Consider the following 19,758-nt stretch of genomic DNA (forward strand, 5'->3'; position numbering starts at 1 on the left):
ACAGTGAGGGCACCATTCATGAGGCTGAGAAGGTGTGTCACCAGTGCCACAAACACACCCAGCAGCTGCGCCACCTCTGGATCTGAATCCACGCGGAATAGGTTCAGATCTCCTGGCTCACAAAATGTGCTTCTACCCAAAAACTACAGAGCAGGTGTAAAGGCGGGCATCAGCAATTCAAATTCAAAAGGCAGGAAGGAGATGTTCATTCAAGCTGCCGCCCCAAAACAACAGCCAATCAGAACTTGGGACACTGGAAATGTTTGTGAATGTGCAGATATGCTTGCGGTGTAAATACTGAAGACCTGGGCTCATGCAAAACAAACCGGAGTATTTCCTCTCAGTCTTCACTTGATTCCTTCACAGAAATGGGCAGCCATGTGAAGGGAGAAACCGGGATAAAATAGACCTGGATTGTAAGATACCAATTGTAACCCGGCATAATTGTGCCATGCTGAAATGGCCATAGAAATGTATTCTCTATCCTTCCCAATTTCCCCTTCTGCCAAAGTGAAAGTTCCAGTATCCAACAACTATTCTCTTCTCCCAGTCTGCTGCAGTCTCATGGCCCTTATGCAAGTTTTGAACTTTCTACCAACCTTTGTGGACACATTATCTTTTACAAGAGTGGCTCACAGGGGCGTCAACCTAGCTTGATTATAATTATGTTTATTAAAACTAGAACTGGAAGGATGTCTGGGATTTCATTTTGAAATCTCCAAAACAGCATTTGTTGATTCTACATCTCCGCACAAAAAAGACAGTGCAATGTTATTTGCCCCTTTCCACTACTTTCCCCCTTCTACATCAGACACTTGGCAATTCTGTACAAGGCTCTCTGGTTGGCTTTCTAAATGTCAAGATAAATAAGTGATTGCTTCTGACAGGGAATGTTCTTCTTGGATTCTATTGCACACCTTTCCTAACCTTTCCTGCTAAGCTACCACTGTGGAAATGCTTAGACTCTCCTCAGGGCTTTGAATGACTGACATCTCCAAGGGACACATCTTCACCCTGGAGCTTTTTTTCGTTTCTCATTGATTGTTAGTTTGTTACATGTTAGTTTGTCACAGAAGAGACAAAAAAGAATCCTGTAGAAACTTAAAGACTGATTTCTTGTTGTACTCGCCTTAATGGGCTAGAGCTCACTTTTCCAGAGGCATGAAACATAATCTAAGTTTGTGGACGGAGATGGGGGGAAATTATGAATATGTGTATCTACAGACTAATGATTCACTTCATGCATCTCATGAAATAGGCTATATCCTATAAATGATGCTATCACAATACAATTGTCAATATTAAGAAACCACAAGACCCCTTGTTTCTGTTTTGAATTCCAGCTTTGCTTCGTTAGGCATAGCCAGCAAGAGCAAATTACTAACTGGAAGACTGGATAGTGGCTCTGGGTCATACTCTCTCAAATCTTTTGAAAAGGGAAGATCAGTTCTCCCAAGTACCATTTGACAGGAGATAAAGAGGCTGGGCTTTCATGCCCAGTGGCCTGTGTTAATAAATATGATTAACCCTGATCAGGGTTAATCAATGTGATAAAAATAAATTAAAGAAAATAGTGTAGCCCTTGTTGAGTTTGGCACTTGATGAAACTGTCATGTACTGGGATTATCATTCAACCACATTTAGAAATTTTGCAAATAGCCAAACATAATCATTGTAGGTAGACATATGTCAGATTTGGCTAGAATCCATTATTAATATCCCACTTTAGAATCATTCTAATTATTAAGCACAATGAGACACAAGTCAAATGGTACTAGAATTCTCTGGACTGCACACATTGGACTGCAAATGGTGTTGGGGACATATTTTCAGATGCAATGTGGGTAAAATCCTGCTTATAGACAATGTAGCATAATAAGGGATAGAGTAAACTGACTTACTATATGCAGGGAAATTTAAAGCTGGCCAATATTCAAAAATACAGAGCTAGCTCACCAGCAGTGACCTACAGGAAAGACAGCTAATGCCAAATGTTCTATTTGCATAAATAATGTAGTATGGGAGCTAATATTTGGGCCAATTCACACATTACAAAGTTCCATATGCTTTGAATTCCACATTTCCCAAGCTTGTCCAGGTCCTATATGCGTAGGAACCATGGCGCATATAGAAAAAAGGGATTTCAGTCTTCCCCAGAGCCATAGCGAGGGGGAACCGCGCCCGGGGCATGCGTGAGCCCTGTGCCCCCGTCATGACCTTGACCATCCCCACCACACCCCAGGTCACCTCTGCCACACCACACTCCCACACCAGCATGCGCCCGGTGCGTCGCGCACACCCCCATCCCCTTGGCGCTACACCACTAGTCTTCTCCACCACATTTTTCCTGACCTGCAACAGCCTTGGGGAGTTGCTGTTTACCTCATTAGGGAAATTTAAATGTAGCCATCATTAAGATTCAAAAATAGTAAATATCAGCTTCTGAGGACTGTTTTAGGTTGGGGAAATGTGTGTGTGTGTGTGTGGGGGGCTTTTTCCTCTCCTCTCAGCATGATTCTGATTCAAACTGGGCCCACCTGCATCTGGGAAGCATGGAATCCCCAACATATATGTGATCAAAAATCCTCATGGTAGCCATATGAATTGTCCTAAAGTTACCTGTGGTTACAATTTAAACTCAGTCCTGATATTGAAATAATGCTGATGGAACACTTGGTAAACTGAATGGAAGGAGAAAGCCCTGACCTAGAAAGACCTTCCTTGAACAATCAGATTTGCCAACTTGGAAGGGCTCTCAGACCTTGTTTTGCTCCTGGATTCCCAGGTGTTGATAATTCCCAGGTGTTGACAATTTAATCATCTTGGATTGATTCACTGTCTCATGGAAGATCTTTAAGGTTGCCAGCTTCCAGGTAGGATCTGGAGATCTCCCAGAATTACTACTGATTTCCAGATGACAGGGATCAGTTCCCCTGGAGAAAATGGTTGCTTTGAAGGGAAGACTGCTGAGATCCCTCTTCTGTCCTACTCAAACCCTGCCTTTCCCAGGCTGTATCCCCCAAGCTTCCAGATATTTCCCAACCCAGAATTGGCACTTAAATCTTGCCTTTGTTATCCATATGGGAGCATCTCCCCTCCCCACTCCATCCTTGTAGGGTAGGCTGGTGCCCTGGTAAACTACCCACCAAGCAAAGAAGCACACAAAGATCAGCCATTTCCAGGAGGGAGACTTTGATGGCAAGCAGTTTATAGCACTCTTGTGTCCTTCTCGCTTTCCATCCCCCTCGTTTCCTGCCCTGTGTTCCTTTTTATCCCTCCCAAAGTGATTCTCCCCACTTGGGGCTCCCTATTCCAGCCAACTAGTGGTTAGAAACTCAGGATTAGCCCATCAGGGCTTTAGGCCCTCCACCCTGTTCTGCAACCTGTTCTGGGTTGTGCTGACCCCACCCCACTCTGTGGAAATGCTGAGGTTTATTGATTGCAGCTGGGTTGGGGCTATGCCAGGCAGGGCTGTGCCGGCCTCACCCTTCTCAGTAGAACTGCTGAGGCCTGCTCCTGCTGCCCAGTAATTCAGCCAGTTCCCTGCAGCTTCTCCTGGCAGTTCTGGTGTTTGCTGCTAAAGTAGTTCTGGTGTTAGCTGCTAAGTTCAGGGATGGGGTTGCCAACTGCAGGGTGGTCTTTGGGCAACCATCTGGGTAAGGAGGTGGGGGAGGTGGGGAAGCCTGCAGAGTGATGAGAGGCAGTCCTGTCCCTGAACACCCTAGCAACCTCTAGATTAGTCTATTACTAATCTAAGCACTAGTGCTGTTCTTCCAGATGATTTGGAAACTTCAGCTGGGGGCAAGTGCTGCTGCAGAATTTTGTTGGGTATTGTTTGGTAAAACTATATCATATTGGTATTCAAACAGCTGTGCTGGTTACCCGTCCAAGGGGCAAATTCAAGATGCTGACTTTAGCTTGTGAAGTACTACATGCTCTCATTCCTAGGTATTTCAGGGATAGTCCACTACCATCTAAGCCTTTCTGTGGTCCAGGACTATTGGAGAGGGGCTGCTTCAAATCCCACCAACAGAAAGGCTAAACTTCCTCTAGAGATGGTAGGACCTTTTCAGTGGTTTCCCTGGTGCTCTGGAATGACCTCCCCCAAGAAAAGCATTTCACACTGTTCAGTGCATGCTCTGCCTATAGCCACCTCACACTTACCTTTTTGAATCACAGCAAAGGAGATTTTCCTAAACTCTGCCTTAAAGGGAAAAAACCTCAATGCTCCGTGAGTCACGCTTGATAAGAGCACAGTGCCATGTAGAGGTTCCCTTGAAATGTAGGGCCAAATTGCATTTTACATGGTGGAAAAGTTCAAAGGATTTCCACCTCAGTCCTCATGCTCAGAGATGTCATCTTGTGAAATTCATGTTAGTTTGTTTTTAGAACTGGCATTCTTCCTCCCTCCCACACTGATAAATCACAAACTAGCGGGTCCATTTGCAGCTCATACAATTCATTTGAGGACCTAATTGTATATAGCACTCATTTCTGCTTCAGAATATCTTTTAATATTCAGCCAGCCCCTTAACATAGCACTTTTCTGTCCCAGTTCTCACTGCCTCCATTTTCTGAACATGCCAGTGTTTGACAGAATTTATACTGCATTAAGTGAGCAAGGAATGAATAGTCCACTGGGAGCCAGTCTGTGCTCCTATGAGTCGCTCTGCAATTAATGTCTCAAATCTGACATTTAAAAACTATCCTTTTGTGGCAATCCATTTTTTTGCGGCAAAACATTTTTCAGAATTATATATTTGATACACAGTAAATTCATGGTTATAGAAGGACAATATTTCACAGTGGTGTGGTGCATTGCCCCTTGAAATAACAGCTTTGTCCCTCAACTATTACTTCTGGTGAAATCAGTTTTAGCCATGGTTTAAAAACTTGTAAACCTGATCCCCAGAAGAAACACAGGTCCATTACACATAGAGCACTTACCTTGGATCTCCTCAGGAGCTCTTCAGTGTGAAGTGGGCTTGCACAGGGGTCTCCTCACATTTTTCTGCTTGCACACAAGGAGGCACTCCCTCCTGGGTGTGCTTGCCTGAAGAGAATTCTCCAGGCCTGGTTCTCTTAATTCTGCCCATCAAGTAATTCTTAAAGGCACATATCACAGAATCATAGAATCATAGAGTTGGAAGAGACCCCAAGGAACACACAATCAAAGCACTCCTGACAGATGGCCATCCAGCCTCTGTTTAAAAACCTCCAAAGGAGACTCCACCACACTCCGAGGTAGTGCATTCCACTGTCGAACAGCCCTTACTGTCAGGAAATTTTTCCTGATGTTTAGGTGGAATCTCTTTTCCTTCACCTTGAACCCATTATTCCTGGTCCTAATCTATGGAGCAGCAGAAAACAAGCTTGCTCCCTCACCAACATGACATTCCTTCAACTATCTGAACATGGCTATCATGTCACCTCTTAACCTTCTCTTCACTAAATTAAACATACCCAGCTCCTAAGTCCCTCCTCGTAGGGCATGGATTCCAGACCTTTTACCATTTTGGTTGCCCTCCTCTGGACCCGTTCTAGCTTGTCAATATCCTTCTTGAATTGCAATGCCCAGAACTGTACACCTAGGTGAGGTTTAACCAGTGGCGTTTCTGCCTAGGGACAGGGGGTACCCTATGTCCCCGGGCGCCCCCCATTTGGTCACATGGGGGGGCGCCACCATTTCAGGGTCGTTTGTGTGATTTTTAATTTTTTTAGTGTTTTTTACGTTTTGGCCTGCAGGGGGCGCATTGTTAAGGCTAGCAACACCAAATTTTCAGGGTACCATTCAGAGACTGTCTTGATGATACCACCCAAGTTTGGTGATGTTTGGTTCAGGGGAAGCAAAGTTATGGACCCCAAAAGAGGGTGCCCCATCCCCATTGTTTTCAATGGGAGCTAACAGGAGATTGGGGCTACCCATTTGAGGGACCATAACTTTGGTGCCCCTGAACCAAACATCACCAAACTCGGGTGGTATCATAAGAATAGTTACCAGATGATACCCTGAAATTTTGGTGTCACTAGCTTTAAAAATACACCCCTTACAGGCACCCCAAGAAAGTTGCCCAAGATTCTTTGTTTTGCAGTGACTTTGCTCCATTGTAGCCAATGGGGAATTTCTGAGTGTGTAGGCAGGCTGCACATTTTTGAAGACAGAGGCACCAGACTTTCAAGGTGGCTCAGGAGGCCCTCCTGGTAATAGCATCCAGGCATAGAGACCTTTGCTTCTGAGGGTTCAATTTTATGGAGCTCCAAAGGGTTATTTTGTTTCCATGCTCCAGATGGCTCTGTGGTAGAGGTTTCAATGGGAGGCACTGTGGTTGGGGTCTTGCTCTGGGTGGGGGCATTTCCTGCAGGGCTGCTGGTGTGAGTCTCCTGAAAGGAACCAACCAAATTTGCTAAAATGCTGTGGGCACCAAGTTGAAGGTGAACCTGATGCCCACAGCATTCAGCCATCCCAGGCAAATGATGCTGACATTTGTTTGGTAAATGTTTTGCTGGGGGTGGTTTGTGAGAGGTTAACATGGTTAATATCCACTTGCACTGGCTTGGAGTTGTTTCTCAGGCTAACAACCTACCTCATAGGGTTGTTGTGATTAGGAAATTAGGAAAAGAGTTGGTGGGGAGAGCCATGTATGTTCTGCTGGGAGTGGGAGGTGTTTTGTGAGCGGGTGAAAAAAAATAATTGTTTGTTCATGGTGGGGGAGGGTGGCCACCTATTATTGTGGGGAGATTGGCAAACTCAGGTTTTGTCCCCGGGCTCCAGTTTGCCTAGGTTCGCCCCTGGGTCTAACCAATGCACAATAGAGTGGTACAATTACATCCCTCCATCTAAACACTATACTCCTACTGATACAGCCTGGAATCGCATTGGCTTTCTTGGCCACCACATCACACTGCTGATTCATGTTCAGATTGTGGTCTATTAAGACTCCCAGATCCCGTTTGCCTGTCAAGCCAGGTGTCTCTAATCTGTCCTGGTTATTTTGAATTCTGACTCTGATCTCTGGGGTATTAACTACCCCTCCTATTTTGCTGTCATCTACAAATTTGGTTAGCATGCTCTCTATTCCATCATCCAAGTTGTTGATAAAAATATTGAATAGCTCTGGACCCAGGACAGAACCCTGTAGCACCCCAATAGTCACTTATCTCCAGGATAAAGATGAGCCATGAATGAGCACCCTTTGAGTTCGATTAGTTAACCATTTACAAATCCATCTAATAGTAGCATTGCCTAGTCCACTTTCGCTAGTTTTCTTGCAAGAATATTATGGGCCACCTTGTCAAAAGCTTTACTAAAATCAAGGTATGCTACATCTATAGCATTCCCTTCATATACCAAGCTTGTGATTCTATCAAAAAAAGAGATAAGATTAGTCTGGCATGACTTGTTTTTCAGGAACCCATTTCTGTGATCACAGTATTCCCTTCTAAGTGATGGCAGACTGCTCCAGAATCTTCCCTGGTACTGATGTCAGGTTGACTGGACGGTAATTATTAGGGTTCTCCTTTTTTCCCTTTACGAAGATGGGGATAACATTAGCCCTCCTCCAGTCTACTGGGACTTCTCCTGTTCTCCAGGAGTTCTCAAAGATTACAGCAAGTGGTTCTTAGATTACTTCTGCCAGTTCTTTTAATATCCTGGGATATAGTTCATCAGGCCCTGGAGATTTGAATTTGTTTAGCCAGGTGTCCCTGCACTAACTCTTTATTTATTCTGTGCTGAATTTCTCCCACTGTATCTTCTGTTTCATTTACCCTGGATGAGCACCGCTTCCTTTTTGGGAAAAGACTGAAGCAAAGAAGATGTCGAATAGTTCTGTCTTTTCTTCATCCCCTGTTAGCATTTTGCCATCTTCTCCATGCAGTGACTCTGTCCTATCTTTTTTCTTCCTTTTGCTATGGACCTAACCAAAAAAGCATTTTAACCTCTCTGGCAAGCCTCAGCTCATTGTGAGCTTTAGCTCACTTACTGGTCTCACTTACTGTAGAGAAAATGGAAAGTGAAAGCGGGGGTGCCGGAAATAGGTGCATATCTTGCTGCAAAGGACATTCGCCCCCATCATGCAGCAAACACATTGTGTGTAACTGCCCACAGAGATAACAGAAACACCACAAGCAATGTTGGCTTTAAATGCCACCTTCTGCTCTCTTTAAAACTGTTCCCAGCTCATATCAACAATTACTTCATAAAGAAAGAAAAAAGATAATGCATTTGAAAGAATGTACGTTAGCCCCTACCTCAAAGCTCTCGCATGCTAACTGTGCCCCTTCATCCAGTGACATGCTGGACTCAGTGTCACATTCAATCTCTAGTTTAGGTGGCACGATTTGCACTTCATCCTGCAATTCCAGGGCATGTAATTGCGATCTCATCACCTTCTCTTGCAACATTTGCACCTCCTTTTGACAAAAAAGAGGATAGAAATGAAGGGCTTTGTTAAAAGTCAAGCAAGGCCCAAATTCTCTGTTGGCAGGTACCAATATTTAGCTAACAGAAGACAAGTCTCCTATCCTAAAAATCTACCTCCACATATAATGTTTCTTTTTATTTTATGATATAGTAAATATTCTTTCTTAATGAAGTCAGCCTGCATGCTCACAGGCATTATGACCTTGTAGTAACATTAACTTCTTCTGTGCTGTCAACAGATCTTGAATTCGTGACCTCTAACTGCAAAACACATGTTTGTGCAAGAGACTACTACACTATTGATCCGAGAAATAATTTAACAGCCCACACAACACATGTCGATTCAGAAGCAGGTTTCACAAAGTTCAGCTCAAATTCCACACAGTTTTGAACAGACAGAAAATAAGAGTTGGTGTGGTTTACAGGCTAATCAAAAGGAAATGTATCAAGAATAAAACATTTTTAAAAATCCACTTTGAAAATCTCCACAAAATAACAGCTCCCCATGACTCAACTGGCAATGGGGGCCACTGGCTGTCCACCTGCTACATTGTACCGAGCTTGGGGGAAGGGGTAGCTAAAGACTAGGTTTCACTGACTAAAGGGATGTGGAAGACTGATTAAATTGTGTTAATCTGATCTTTTTAAGCAACAATGCCTCTGCTGCAACAGGTTCATATCACCCCAGTGCATATGGAATTGCTTTATTCTTTCTCACTGAAAGATGACAGGAAGTTTGTGAATTAATCCACCATTTCCTTGACCTTCTTTGTTTTAGAATGCTCCACTTGGGTCCTAGTGCCTTGGGGCCAGAACTAGGTAAGAACTAGGAACCAAGAGGAGCATTCTAGAACAAAGAAGGTCAAGGAAATGGTGGATTAATTCACAAATCTCCTGTCATATTTCAGTGAGACAGATTATATAAGGGTACACTACTATCAGTTTCCACCTTGACAATAATGTGTGCCCATTGAAAGTCATGTACCCACTAAAGTGATATGAACTTGTAGTGGCAGAAGTGTTCATTAAGGCAGATGCCTCTGCTAGTACAGGTTCATATCACTCCAGTCAATACACAAGTGTCATGGTGGGTGCTGACAGACACAGTTGCTAATTTGGTCACTTAAAGTAAGAGAAGCTCTGCTAATTAGGGTTCTTATCACCCCAGTGGGTACGGGCAGTCACATACTCAATGGGGAGATTAGAACTCTCATCAGCAGAGATTCTCCTGCTTAAGTAGACCGAAATAACAGGTTGTATCATTTCTGGCTAAACTGGGGATTAACATGATGGAATGCCGCACACTGAGGGGAGTGGGGAATACCTATACATAGAAAATCTCCTGGCGAATTAAGGGCCACAAAATTGAGCAGGTCAAATATTTCCGATACCTTGGCATTTACTATAGGTATAATTTGTCATGGTCCTCACAGCGACTAGCAGTAACTACCTCGGCACATACCAACATGACAGCAATATATCGCTTTTTTTATAGTAAAGGCAATCAATACATTCCTGTAGCTTTGAAGGTTTTTGAGTCTAGGATTGGCTCCTTGCTACTGTACGGTTCCCCCATTTGGATTTCGGCAATAAATAAATCATTTAATTTATTACATTCCAAATTCCTTCGGAAACTAATGGGGCTCCCTAGATGTGTGCCTTATGCTCAGTGGTGGAATCCAAAAATTTTAGTAAGAGGTTCCCATGGTGGTGGGATTCAAACTGTGGCGTAGCGCCAATGGGGCTGGGTGGGGCACGACAGGGGCGTGGCCAGGCATTCCGGGGGTGGGGCATTCCTGGGCAGGGCTGTGGAAAGGATGCAGCCGTTGCGCCGGTCCTTCGGTGGGAAACGAATGCACACAGGCGCAGGCTGCCACGCACGCAGGTGCACCTCCTGCTAGACTGCTTCAAGTTCTGAGCGCTACTGCTGAGAGGAGGGGCGTAACTAAGGCAAAAATCACGTGGCAAAATCACCAATTAGTAACCCCCTCTCGGCACACACAAATAATTAGTAACCTACTCTCGGGAACCTGTGAGAACCTGCTGGATCCCACCTCTGCTTATGCTGCGTTGTGCATTGAGATGGGCCAAACAACTCTAGAAACCTTGGCATGGATAAGGGCCATAAAATATTGGCTGCATATACATTTTCTAGTGGGATCCAATAGCTATATTCCCTCTCTGTTATCAGATCACTTTATTTCAGAATGGTATACTTTGATCTTTAGAAAGGTTGAAGCTATTGGTTTCCCCTTGGAATCACTCCTTATGCTCACAAAGGTGGAAGCCTTCAGACTACTTAAGAATAGGCTCTTGGATCTTGATTTTCATAATTTGACTCGTGCTGCCAAGACAACCTGTTCTCCGACTACATTATTAATCCCATGAAACGTGGAATTATGGCAGCATATCTTCGTCTGCTGATTAATCCCACCCAGAGGAGAGCCTTGGCTACTGCAAGATGTAATGTGCTGCCATCAGCTCTGCTGGAGGGAAGATTTAAGAATATGGAACGTTCTAAAAGAGTTTGTTCATGTGATATGACTACGGTTGAAACACTTGACCATTCTCTGTTTCTATGCCCTAAATACAATAAGATACGCATGAAATACATGAATTCCATTTTCTTGCAATGTTCTCAGTGGCATGAGTGTTATAAGATACCCAATCTCCTGAACAGCTCTGATGTACTCTTTTGTGAAACTGTTGCAAATTTTATACTGGAAATTAGTAATTTTAACTGTATTTCTTAACCTTGTTTTAAAATTTTGCTCTGTTTTATATGCCAATAAAGGCTTGTGTTGTGTGTTGTTGTACATTGAAAATCACCCTGTTAAGGAGAAAGCTGGCCTAACAAAGGAAGGGATTTTGGAAGGAACATGTGATCATGTATGATTTGGGCCAATGTGATGTTGGAGTACTGGCCTAGGACCAAGAAAATCTTGGTTCACATTTCTACTCTACGTTTGGACAAGCCATTCTTTCTCAGCCCGACCCACCTCTCAGGGCTTGTGTAGGAATTAAACGGGGCAGGAGAACCATGTATGCTGCTCCCCAGGTCTCTTTGGAGGAAAGTTGGAATAAAAATTGATAGATAGATATAAGCTCCAATAAGTAGTTTAAAGCGACCAGTTCAAAATTTTACTATCTCATTAAAAGTTAGGCATATATCTCTGATCACAGCATTTTCTAGTGATCAGTATGATTTAGTGCAAAGTCTTGGTGGTGGAAGTCTTACAAGCCTTCTGAGGATATTTAAGCAATGCTAACAAAATGAATGACAGAAATGCCAACGGAAGTGAGTGCACTGGCATAAATGAGGCTAACACCACCTTTTCTTTTGGTACGTGTCATTTGTGAACAGGGCCAGCTAAAGCTACTGAACTTCAAAATATTCTCCCCCCTTGCCCTCACAGGCTCTGGCAAGAGGGGACAGAGAAAACCTCTTCTGGGCAGTTAGGAACACAGAAGTTAAAAGGTGCGCTGCACCCTCCCTTGGATAGATCCTGAACAGACAGCAGCAGCAGCATGAGAAAAAACACATGCCTCTTCTTGTGACACTTGGCTGGGCAGGGTCTACAGGGGCATGTAGAGAAAATGCCTCTGCAGTCCATCTTGCAACCCCTACTATGTTGGCACTTGGGTCACTGCCCCATTTGTCAGATAAAAAATGAACGAGGAACTTTTTAGAATAGAACAAAAGCATCGATGGAAAGGTGATGAGAACCATTTTATGTGGTTCTTGTGAAAATCACCTAGTTTTTAGGATGGGTTCAGTAGAACTTTCCAGGTGATAAATATACCAATCAACACTCAAGATAACATTATACCATTTGCCTGAAATGAATCACCAAGATATGCCTATCACCTGATCAGTTTTTTTCATGATTTCCCTTTTAAGTTTGTTTGTTTTGTCTTGTAAATAACCACTGCAAGTGCTTATACTCCTTGGCCTGTTAGAGTTCAGTGGCCACCTAGCATTATCCGCATCTGTTCACCTTCATGTGGCTCTCCTTGACAGCTTTCAGCTCAGAGTTCAGTTGCTCTATTTCTTTCCGAAGAATCTCTTCAGTTTGGTTTCTACACAGACCAACACAAACAAATAAATAGCGAAAAGTTTGCTTTAATTTCATAATAGTGTGCAGAAAACAACAACCCTAGATGAAAGGAACAGATATACAAATTGGCTTACCTGCCAAACCGATAATTTCTACACTCTGTGGTCACTACTTCATAATGGAAAAAGCATTCTTTGAAATTCTAACTATAACTCCCCATAGAAACAACATTTTAATTTAAAAAATTTCATTACATTTTTCAGACACCATATAAAGAAACTGAGAACAAAACAAAACTAAATACAAGGGTGGTTAAGAAGAGCAGGTGCAGGTGCACTCTAATCTGCTACTTGGGCTGTGGAGGCTTATCTGGGGAACCACATTAGCTTGTGCACTCCAACACATGCCAGCTGGGTGACCTTGGGCTAGCTAGTCACAGTCCTTCAGAGCTTTTTCAGCCCCACCCACCTCACAGGGTGTTTGTTGTGGTTGGGGAGGGAATGAAAAGGAGATTGTAAGCCCCTTGAGTCTCCTTGCAGGAGAGAAGTGGGGGGGGGGAATATAAATCCAAATCCAAACTAACATCACATTCAGTCAGTTGGGTCAAAATCAAAAGTGTGTGGTTAGGAATGTTAGGCACTAAATAGCTTGCACTACCACTGTGAATAGTTGTCCATCACCTAAACAGCTGAGGCACAAGACAATCAGCCACACTCTCCCAACCTAGAACCAACAATCATATCATGCTAGTAAATGGTGAAGTCTAAGCACTGAAAATACTGACAACTTCACTCAGACTTCTCTCAGCAGTGGTTGTGACTTGCCTCCCTCTTTCTGACATTTACTATGCCGGACTGATGTCATGCCTTGTGTGATAGTAGCATGTAAATTTCTCCAAGGCAAGGTGAGCTTTTTCTTGATGGCCATTTCCAAGTTGTACAATTTTCCAAGTTGTATAATGTTTTAAACAACTTTTGTTTTAAAAACTTTTGTTGTTTTAATTTATGCTGCATCGGTTTTTAAGGGGTTTAAGTTTTTAAGTTGTTGATTTGCTGTTCATTAGAACAGCCGTATTGTAAGCCGCCTCGAGCCCTTTGGGGATGAGGCGGCTGATAAGTTAAACAAACAAACAAACAAACAAACAAACAAACAAACAAATAAATTTAATCTCCAACTTTAACTTAAATATGGATAATAAATCAGAGAGGAAGAAAACCAGCAAGAGTCACGAAGAAGCCAAGTCAGAAAAGAAAGGGTTCCCACCCCATCCCCCAGAATCAGTTACTCAATTGCCTTTAATCAGTTGAGAAAAATGATCCAGGATTGTGCCAGACTAGTATTTATATTGTTGCCTGGTCCAACCTGTTTTGCATTTAAACTAAGACAGCTGAAGCTAACATAGACATGTGGGTGGGGGAAGCTTTTTAGAACATTTTAACCCACACTGCCAAAGTTATATCAATTACAAAAGGTTTTTGTATATATAATCTTTGTATATCTGCTTTTTAAAAATCCAATCTTTTAAATGAATCATGATTGACAATTGTTCAGTCTTAATTGCAGAATCAAAATACTTGTCAAACCACTGCCACAACTATTAAATTTTAGCTGCATAACAATAAAACAGTAGATTAGGAACCCCAAGTCTTCCACATTTCCATTTTTGTTGTATTTGATTGATATTAATCCTAGAAGTTTTCTTTTCCCATACAAAATCTATAACTACCTTCTGACATTTTAAAATTTCAACCTCAGATATAAGATTTGGGCAATTTTGGAACAAAAAATGAACTCTGGAACTACCAGCATCTTAATAACATTGATTCTGTCAAACAATGATAATTTCAAAGATACTATGTGAGATAGTTTAACATTTACTTCCCTGAGAACAAGATTGCTTTTTTTGATGATTTTTATTTTCTCAGACATATTTTTTCTTAGTGATACTTTTGCCCATTTTTTACCAATAAAAATATTGAGAGTATTCTCTGATCTAGATGTCAGTTGTACCTGCACAGGTACCCCAGAAGAATCTGTATTATTGTACCACAGATACCCCAAAAGAAAGGCCTAATACACAACCATATAATCTACCATTTTGATCCAGTTTCCATGATGGATGTGGACAAGATCTTGGGATCTATGAAGGCTACTACTTGCCCAATCTGGATGCTAAAATCATGTAAGGACCACCACAACAAATTCTTAGTATCTATTCAGTCACTAACACCGGGCATCTTTACTCAGCAACTCAAAGAGGTGGTTATCGGTCTGCTACTTAAAAAAAAATCCCTATAGAAAAATGTCGTGACCAATTATTGTCCTTCTGTGCCACTCTGCTGCCAGTCAGAGTGGACAATATTGACTTTGATAGACCAGCAGTCTGAGTCAGTACAAGACGTCTTTATGAGTACAGATACATAGAGTGCAGATTTACACATGGAAATGCAGTAACTCCATACTGCAGTTTTGAAAAGATGTCCCTTTTTTCTGCTACTCACTTCTTCAATTGTGCTTTTTGCCTTGTTCTCACAAGCTCCTGCAAAATACAGGCAAGCCGGTCAGGTGGATGACCCTGCATAGCATTTTTCAGACCTTTTATTTCCAGATCCTTCTGATGAAGCAGCAACAGCAGAATATGTGGATTTGTTGTTGGCTGTGAGTCCCGCTGCAGAGAAGTAAGGTCTCTACAGAAACAGAAAAGAAGCCAAGTTTGTTATTTTTTTTAAAAAAAATCCCAACTTCCTTCCAAATAATTTAGGATGAAGTACATAGTTTCTTCTCCCTCCCACTTTATCCTCCAACAGTACTTTGTCATAGATTAATGACTTGAACTAATTTACTCAAGATTACATTCCACAGAATTTTTCAGCTAATTTTTTTCCAGCGTAAGGAGCCCTGAGCCAGGTGAAGAACCTCCTGTGCCAGGCTAAAGAAGAATACCACCTAATGGAAAAGTACCATAGAATTCAACCTCCAGAGAACTTCACAGACGAGCCTTAATCTAGATTCCTTCTCTACTTAGTATACCACATTGGAAAATAATGATATTGAAGAACACCCTCTTGAAAGATGACAGAGCTCATCATGCAGCACACGCATGACGAAGCCAGTCCATATATGGTGCCAAGGCTTGGGAGGCAACAGGGAGAAGTCACAGCCCAAGCCCACACACAACAGAGCAAGGAACATCTGGCCACATGCTATGAAAGCCCTCATAAGCCCTCTCCTTTTCCTGTTTCCTTCACACACACCAGCCAACCTATTGCATCTGCCCCGATCTTCTTATTTCCCTTCTTCCCTCCCACAACAGCCTCCCACAACAGCCAGGAGAAGCAGTGGCATAGTGGTTAAGAGCAGGTGCATTCTAATCTGAAGGAACCGGGTTTGATTCTCCGCTCTGCCACCTGAGCTGTGGAGGCTTATCTGGGGAATTCAGATTAGCCTATGCACTCCCACACATGCCAGCTGGGTGACCTTGGGCTAGTCACAGCTCTGTGGAGCTTTCTCAGCCCCACCTACCTCACAGGATGTTTGTTGTGAGGGGGGAAGGGCAAGGAGATTGTAAGCCCCTTTGAGTCTCCTACAGGACAGAAAGGGGGGATATAAATCCAAACTCTTCTACTTGGGGAAACCAGTTGCACAGCACTTAACTGCAGCAAGGTCCAGTCTATTTCACAGTGGGGAACCCACAAGGACTTGCATGGATCATCTCATTTTCTCTGTACTCCCTTTCACACACTATTTCATGTTTCCCTACTTTTGGCAATTCCCATATCCCCACATTTCCTGCTTGCTCCTCTCGTTCCCACCCACGCACCAACCTACCTTTTATTTGGCCCTCACCTTTAGTTATATTTATTGTTTATTCACCAAATTTATTCCCTGCCTTTCTCTAAAACAGGAACCCAAAGCAGTTTACATTAATCTCCTCTCTTCCATTTTATCCTCACAAGAACTGTGTGAGGTTGATTAGCCAGACAGAGTATGACTGGCCCAAGGTTACCAGATGAGTCTCCAAGGGAGAGTGGGAATTCAAATCTGGGTCTCTCAGATCCTTATCTTAAACTCTGACCATTAGCAACTCTGACCACTGAACAGCAACAAGCAGCCAGGTCTGGGTGAGTCACCCAAATCAGGGTGTAACAGGTAGCCTGGTGGTTGCTGCCAGACCTGGCCCAATAAGTCCTTCCTCAAAGACCAAAAGAGCCCTGCCCTTCTCCTTTCTTTAGATGACAGAAATTGCATCTTGAAGGCTGGTAATATTATTGCAGTTGTCTACCAATGGCCACTGAAGGTATTTGTTTCATAAAGCGACACTGTTGCTTCTATTATTTTGGGGGTGTTTAATTCCCCAGTGTATTTTTAAAAAAATTTCAAGGTACTCTTTGACAACCCTGTGAGGTATGTCAGGCTGAGAAAAAGCAAGGGGTTTGAGGTTTTCCAATTTTGGGGGGGTGGGTGGGGGATTTTAACCAGTTAAAGCACAGTCCCAGTTTAACCCATGCAGGATAGTCAAAAGGAGGTTTATCAGACCACACATTGATGCAGAATATTTTATGGTGCCAATAGTATATGAAAATTTAAAGGCTATGAAAGGATGCAAATAATACTTACTCAGGCTCTTTTTTTGTAAGTTCAGTAATAGAGTGGGTATCACTGAAATCACTGTCAGCTCTTCTGAAATCATCAGGCATGCGTACAAAGCTGACCTTGGTGATTACAGGAAGTTTCTCCTTGATAGGGTCTTCCATCTCAGCTTCCCTTATAGTTTTGTCGTCGAAAAAAATCCCATCCTTTTTTTCTGTCACTGGAAGATCTTCCATAGTCAGAAACTGAATGCTATGCTGGTGTTTCACATGTTTTTTCTAAAAAAAACCAGATAGAACTTTTCTGAACATCAGAACTTTATTATTTTTCTATTCCACTAGGATTGTCAAATATACCTTTAATATCAGTTTTGATCTGCAAACAATTATCAGATGTTATTTAACTTTGTGCCATGAAAAGCTTTCACTGCCCATTTGCACTCATTAAACCTCTATCTAAGGCAGTGGTTCTCAACCTTCCTAATGCTGCGACCCTTTAATACAGTTCCTCATGTTGTGGTGACCCCCAACCCTAACATTTATCCATTTTACAGTTGGAGAACACTGATACAGAGAGTCTTAGGCGACCCCTGTGAAAGGGTCGTTCGAACCCCAAAGGGGTCCCAACCCCCAGGTTGAGAACCACTGATCTAAGGGATGGGACATCTCCTTTCGTGTCCAATTGACTACCTCAAGTGCCACTAGTCTCAGGGCCATTGTACACATTGCGTGTCCACACTACATATCTGAGTTTACCACCGAGTGCTTGACTTGAACAAGGAGCCTTAGCCAATCTCTGTTCATGTCCACAATAATGCATTTTTCTGTTTTTGTTATTACTGAGCCTTTTATTGTTAGGAATACACACTTAGGTGTTTTTGTTATTACTGAGCCTTTTATTGTTAGGAATACACACTTAAAACAAATAAAAAATAAAAGGAATCTTGAACACTTAAAGATTAACAGATTCTTGTTTTTGCTGCAGCTGCCTAACATGGCAGTCCTTGTGGAATGCTTCACATCTAAGGGGACAATGTGTGAAAAGGCTCCTTCAGGTTAGAAATAGATATACATTCCAAATTGTACTGGAAGTTTCTGAAATAGACATACTTTGCATTCTAAATCGTTTTTCCCCAGGGCGGAGAATTCACATTCAAACCACTTCCTCAACATGTGGAATGGACGCCTGATCCTCATTTGTACAGGGTTATTAATATACTTTATTATAATAGTATTCCCTATAGGAAACTCCATGGAGATTGTGCCTACAAAACAGCTCAGAGCGAATATGCAGATCCCCAAATACAGAGATAAATGTGGGTTGATTCTAACAAAACAGTTTCCTTCAATGGAGGAATATCTAGACCAGTGGTGGCCAACCTATGGCACGGGTGCCACAGGTGGCACTCAGAGCCCTTTCTGTGGGCACGCACAGAGTGCCCCCCCCACATCTAGGCTGGCCTGGGCCGCTGGGCTCGATTATTAGCATTAAACCTAATACCTAGTTTTGGGAAAGCAGTGTAGGTAACCCTATTAAGCGCTGTTAAACCCCACTGATTTACATGGGAAGAACTAAAGCGCGATCCTTTATCTGGAAGTAAGCTCGGTTGCTGGCCATGGGGGCTTGCTTCTGAGTAAACCCTCCTAGGGTCGTGATTCACCCGTTGGAAGAGTTGCATGCTTGCTTCAAAGCAAAGCCACTGACTACCACCAAGCTTACTCCTAAGTAACTTGTAACTAAGTAACGCCTTGGAGCCAATCGTTTTTTCTAAACTAAAACCTCAGTATTCAGGTTAAATTGCTGTGTTGGCACTTTGTGATTAATAAGTGGGTTTTGGTTTGCAATTTGGGCACTCGGTCTCGAAAAGGTTCACCATCACTGATCTAGACACACTCAAACATAAGATTAGGAAATCAGCATGAATTCAACCGAAAAGGACGCTAAACAGATACAGGCAGTTTTCTGCTTATGGGTTTATTTGTTTTTTGCAAGATTTGAACTTCTTTGTTTTCAAGTGGGGTAAAACCTGTACAACATCATCATCATCATCATCATCATCATCATCATCATCATCATCATCATCATCATCATCATCATCATCATCATCATCATCATCATCATCATCATCTGAACAAGTAGAACAAATTATTAAATGCATATGTTACAGAAACTTTTAGAAATTATGATTAAGATGCACAATCCCAGAAACATTTTGTGAGTACCCAGCAATGAGCGGCTCAACATTTTCCAATTCACCCTAGCATTTTCAAATATTCAGAAAATGTGTTTGAGATTGTTTGATTTTCCTGTGTTTTGACAATTACAATATTTTTACAATAATTATCACTTAATTGGCTCAATAATATTTAATATCTTCATACACAAAACCAATGAACTGGTCAAAATCCTTACAGTAATTCATGATCAGTGATTCACATGTACATATAAGTATTTTGTTTCAAAATAGTCTGCTAACAAGGATTCAGGCAAAGGATACAAGAACAGATGAGAACTATCATAATTCGGATAACAATACAAGCAATCGTGTGGCAAACAAGACTGGAAGTATCATTACAGGAAAGGTGGTTTCCGTAAGGGTACTGTTGTAGACTCTACACAAAGCTTCCAAGGTTATTTTTCTTCAATGAAGAAACTTGCTAATTGAAGTAAGAGAACTGAAAGCAGTTT

At 42.3% G+C, this 19,758-nt stretch overlaps 1 protein-coding gene across 1 annotated transcript in view; it reads right to left on the minus strand.

Annotated features, from left to right (window-relative positions):
- Positions 1-19,129, minus strand: part of LMNTD2 (lamin tail domain containing 2) — a gene marked incomplete at its 5' end in the record, with an annotated part of 59,569 nt that extends 40,440 nt beyond the window's left edge. The window contains 6 exons of the mRNA XM_048484563.1: positions 8,251-8,412; positions 12,421-12,502; positions 14,982-15,167; positions 17,098-17,348; positions 18,229-18,255; positions 19,103-19,129. Coding sequence (XP_048340520.1) covers positions 8,251-8,412; positions 12,421-12,502; positions 14,982-15,167; positions 17,098-17,348; positions 18,229-18,255; positions 19,103-19,129 — 735 coding nt within the window. The remainder of the gene's footprint in view (positions 1-8,250; positions 8,413-12,420; positions 12,503-14,981; positions 15,168-17,097; positions 17,349-18,228; positions 18,256-19,102) is intronic.
- Positions 19,130-19,758: the final 629 nt, after the last annotated feature.

Source organism: Sphaerodactylus townsendi, linkage group LG02, assembly GCF_021028975.2.
Source record: "Sphaerodactylus townsendi isolate TG3544 linkage group LG02, MPM_Stown_v2.3, whole genome shotgun sequence".
NCBI lineage: Eukaryota > Metazoa > Chordata > Lepidosauria > Squamata > Sphaerodactylidae > Sphaerodactylus > Sphaerodactylus townsendi.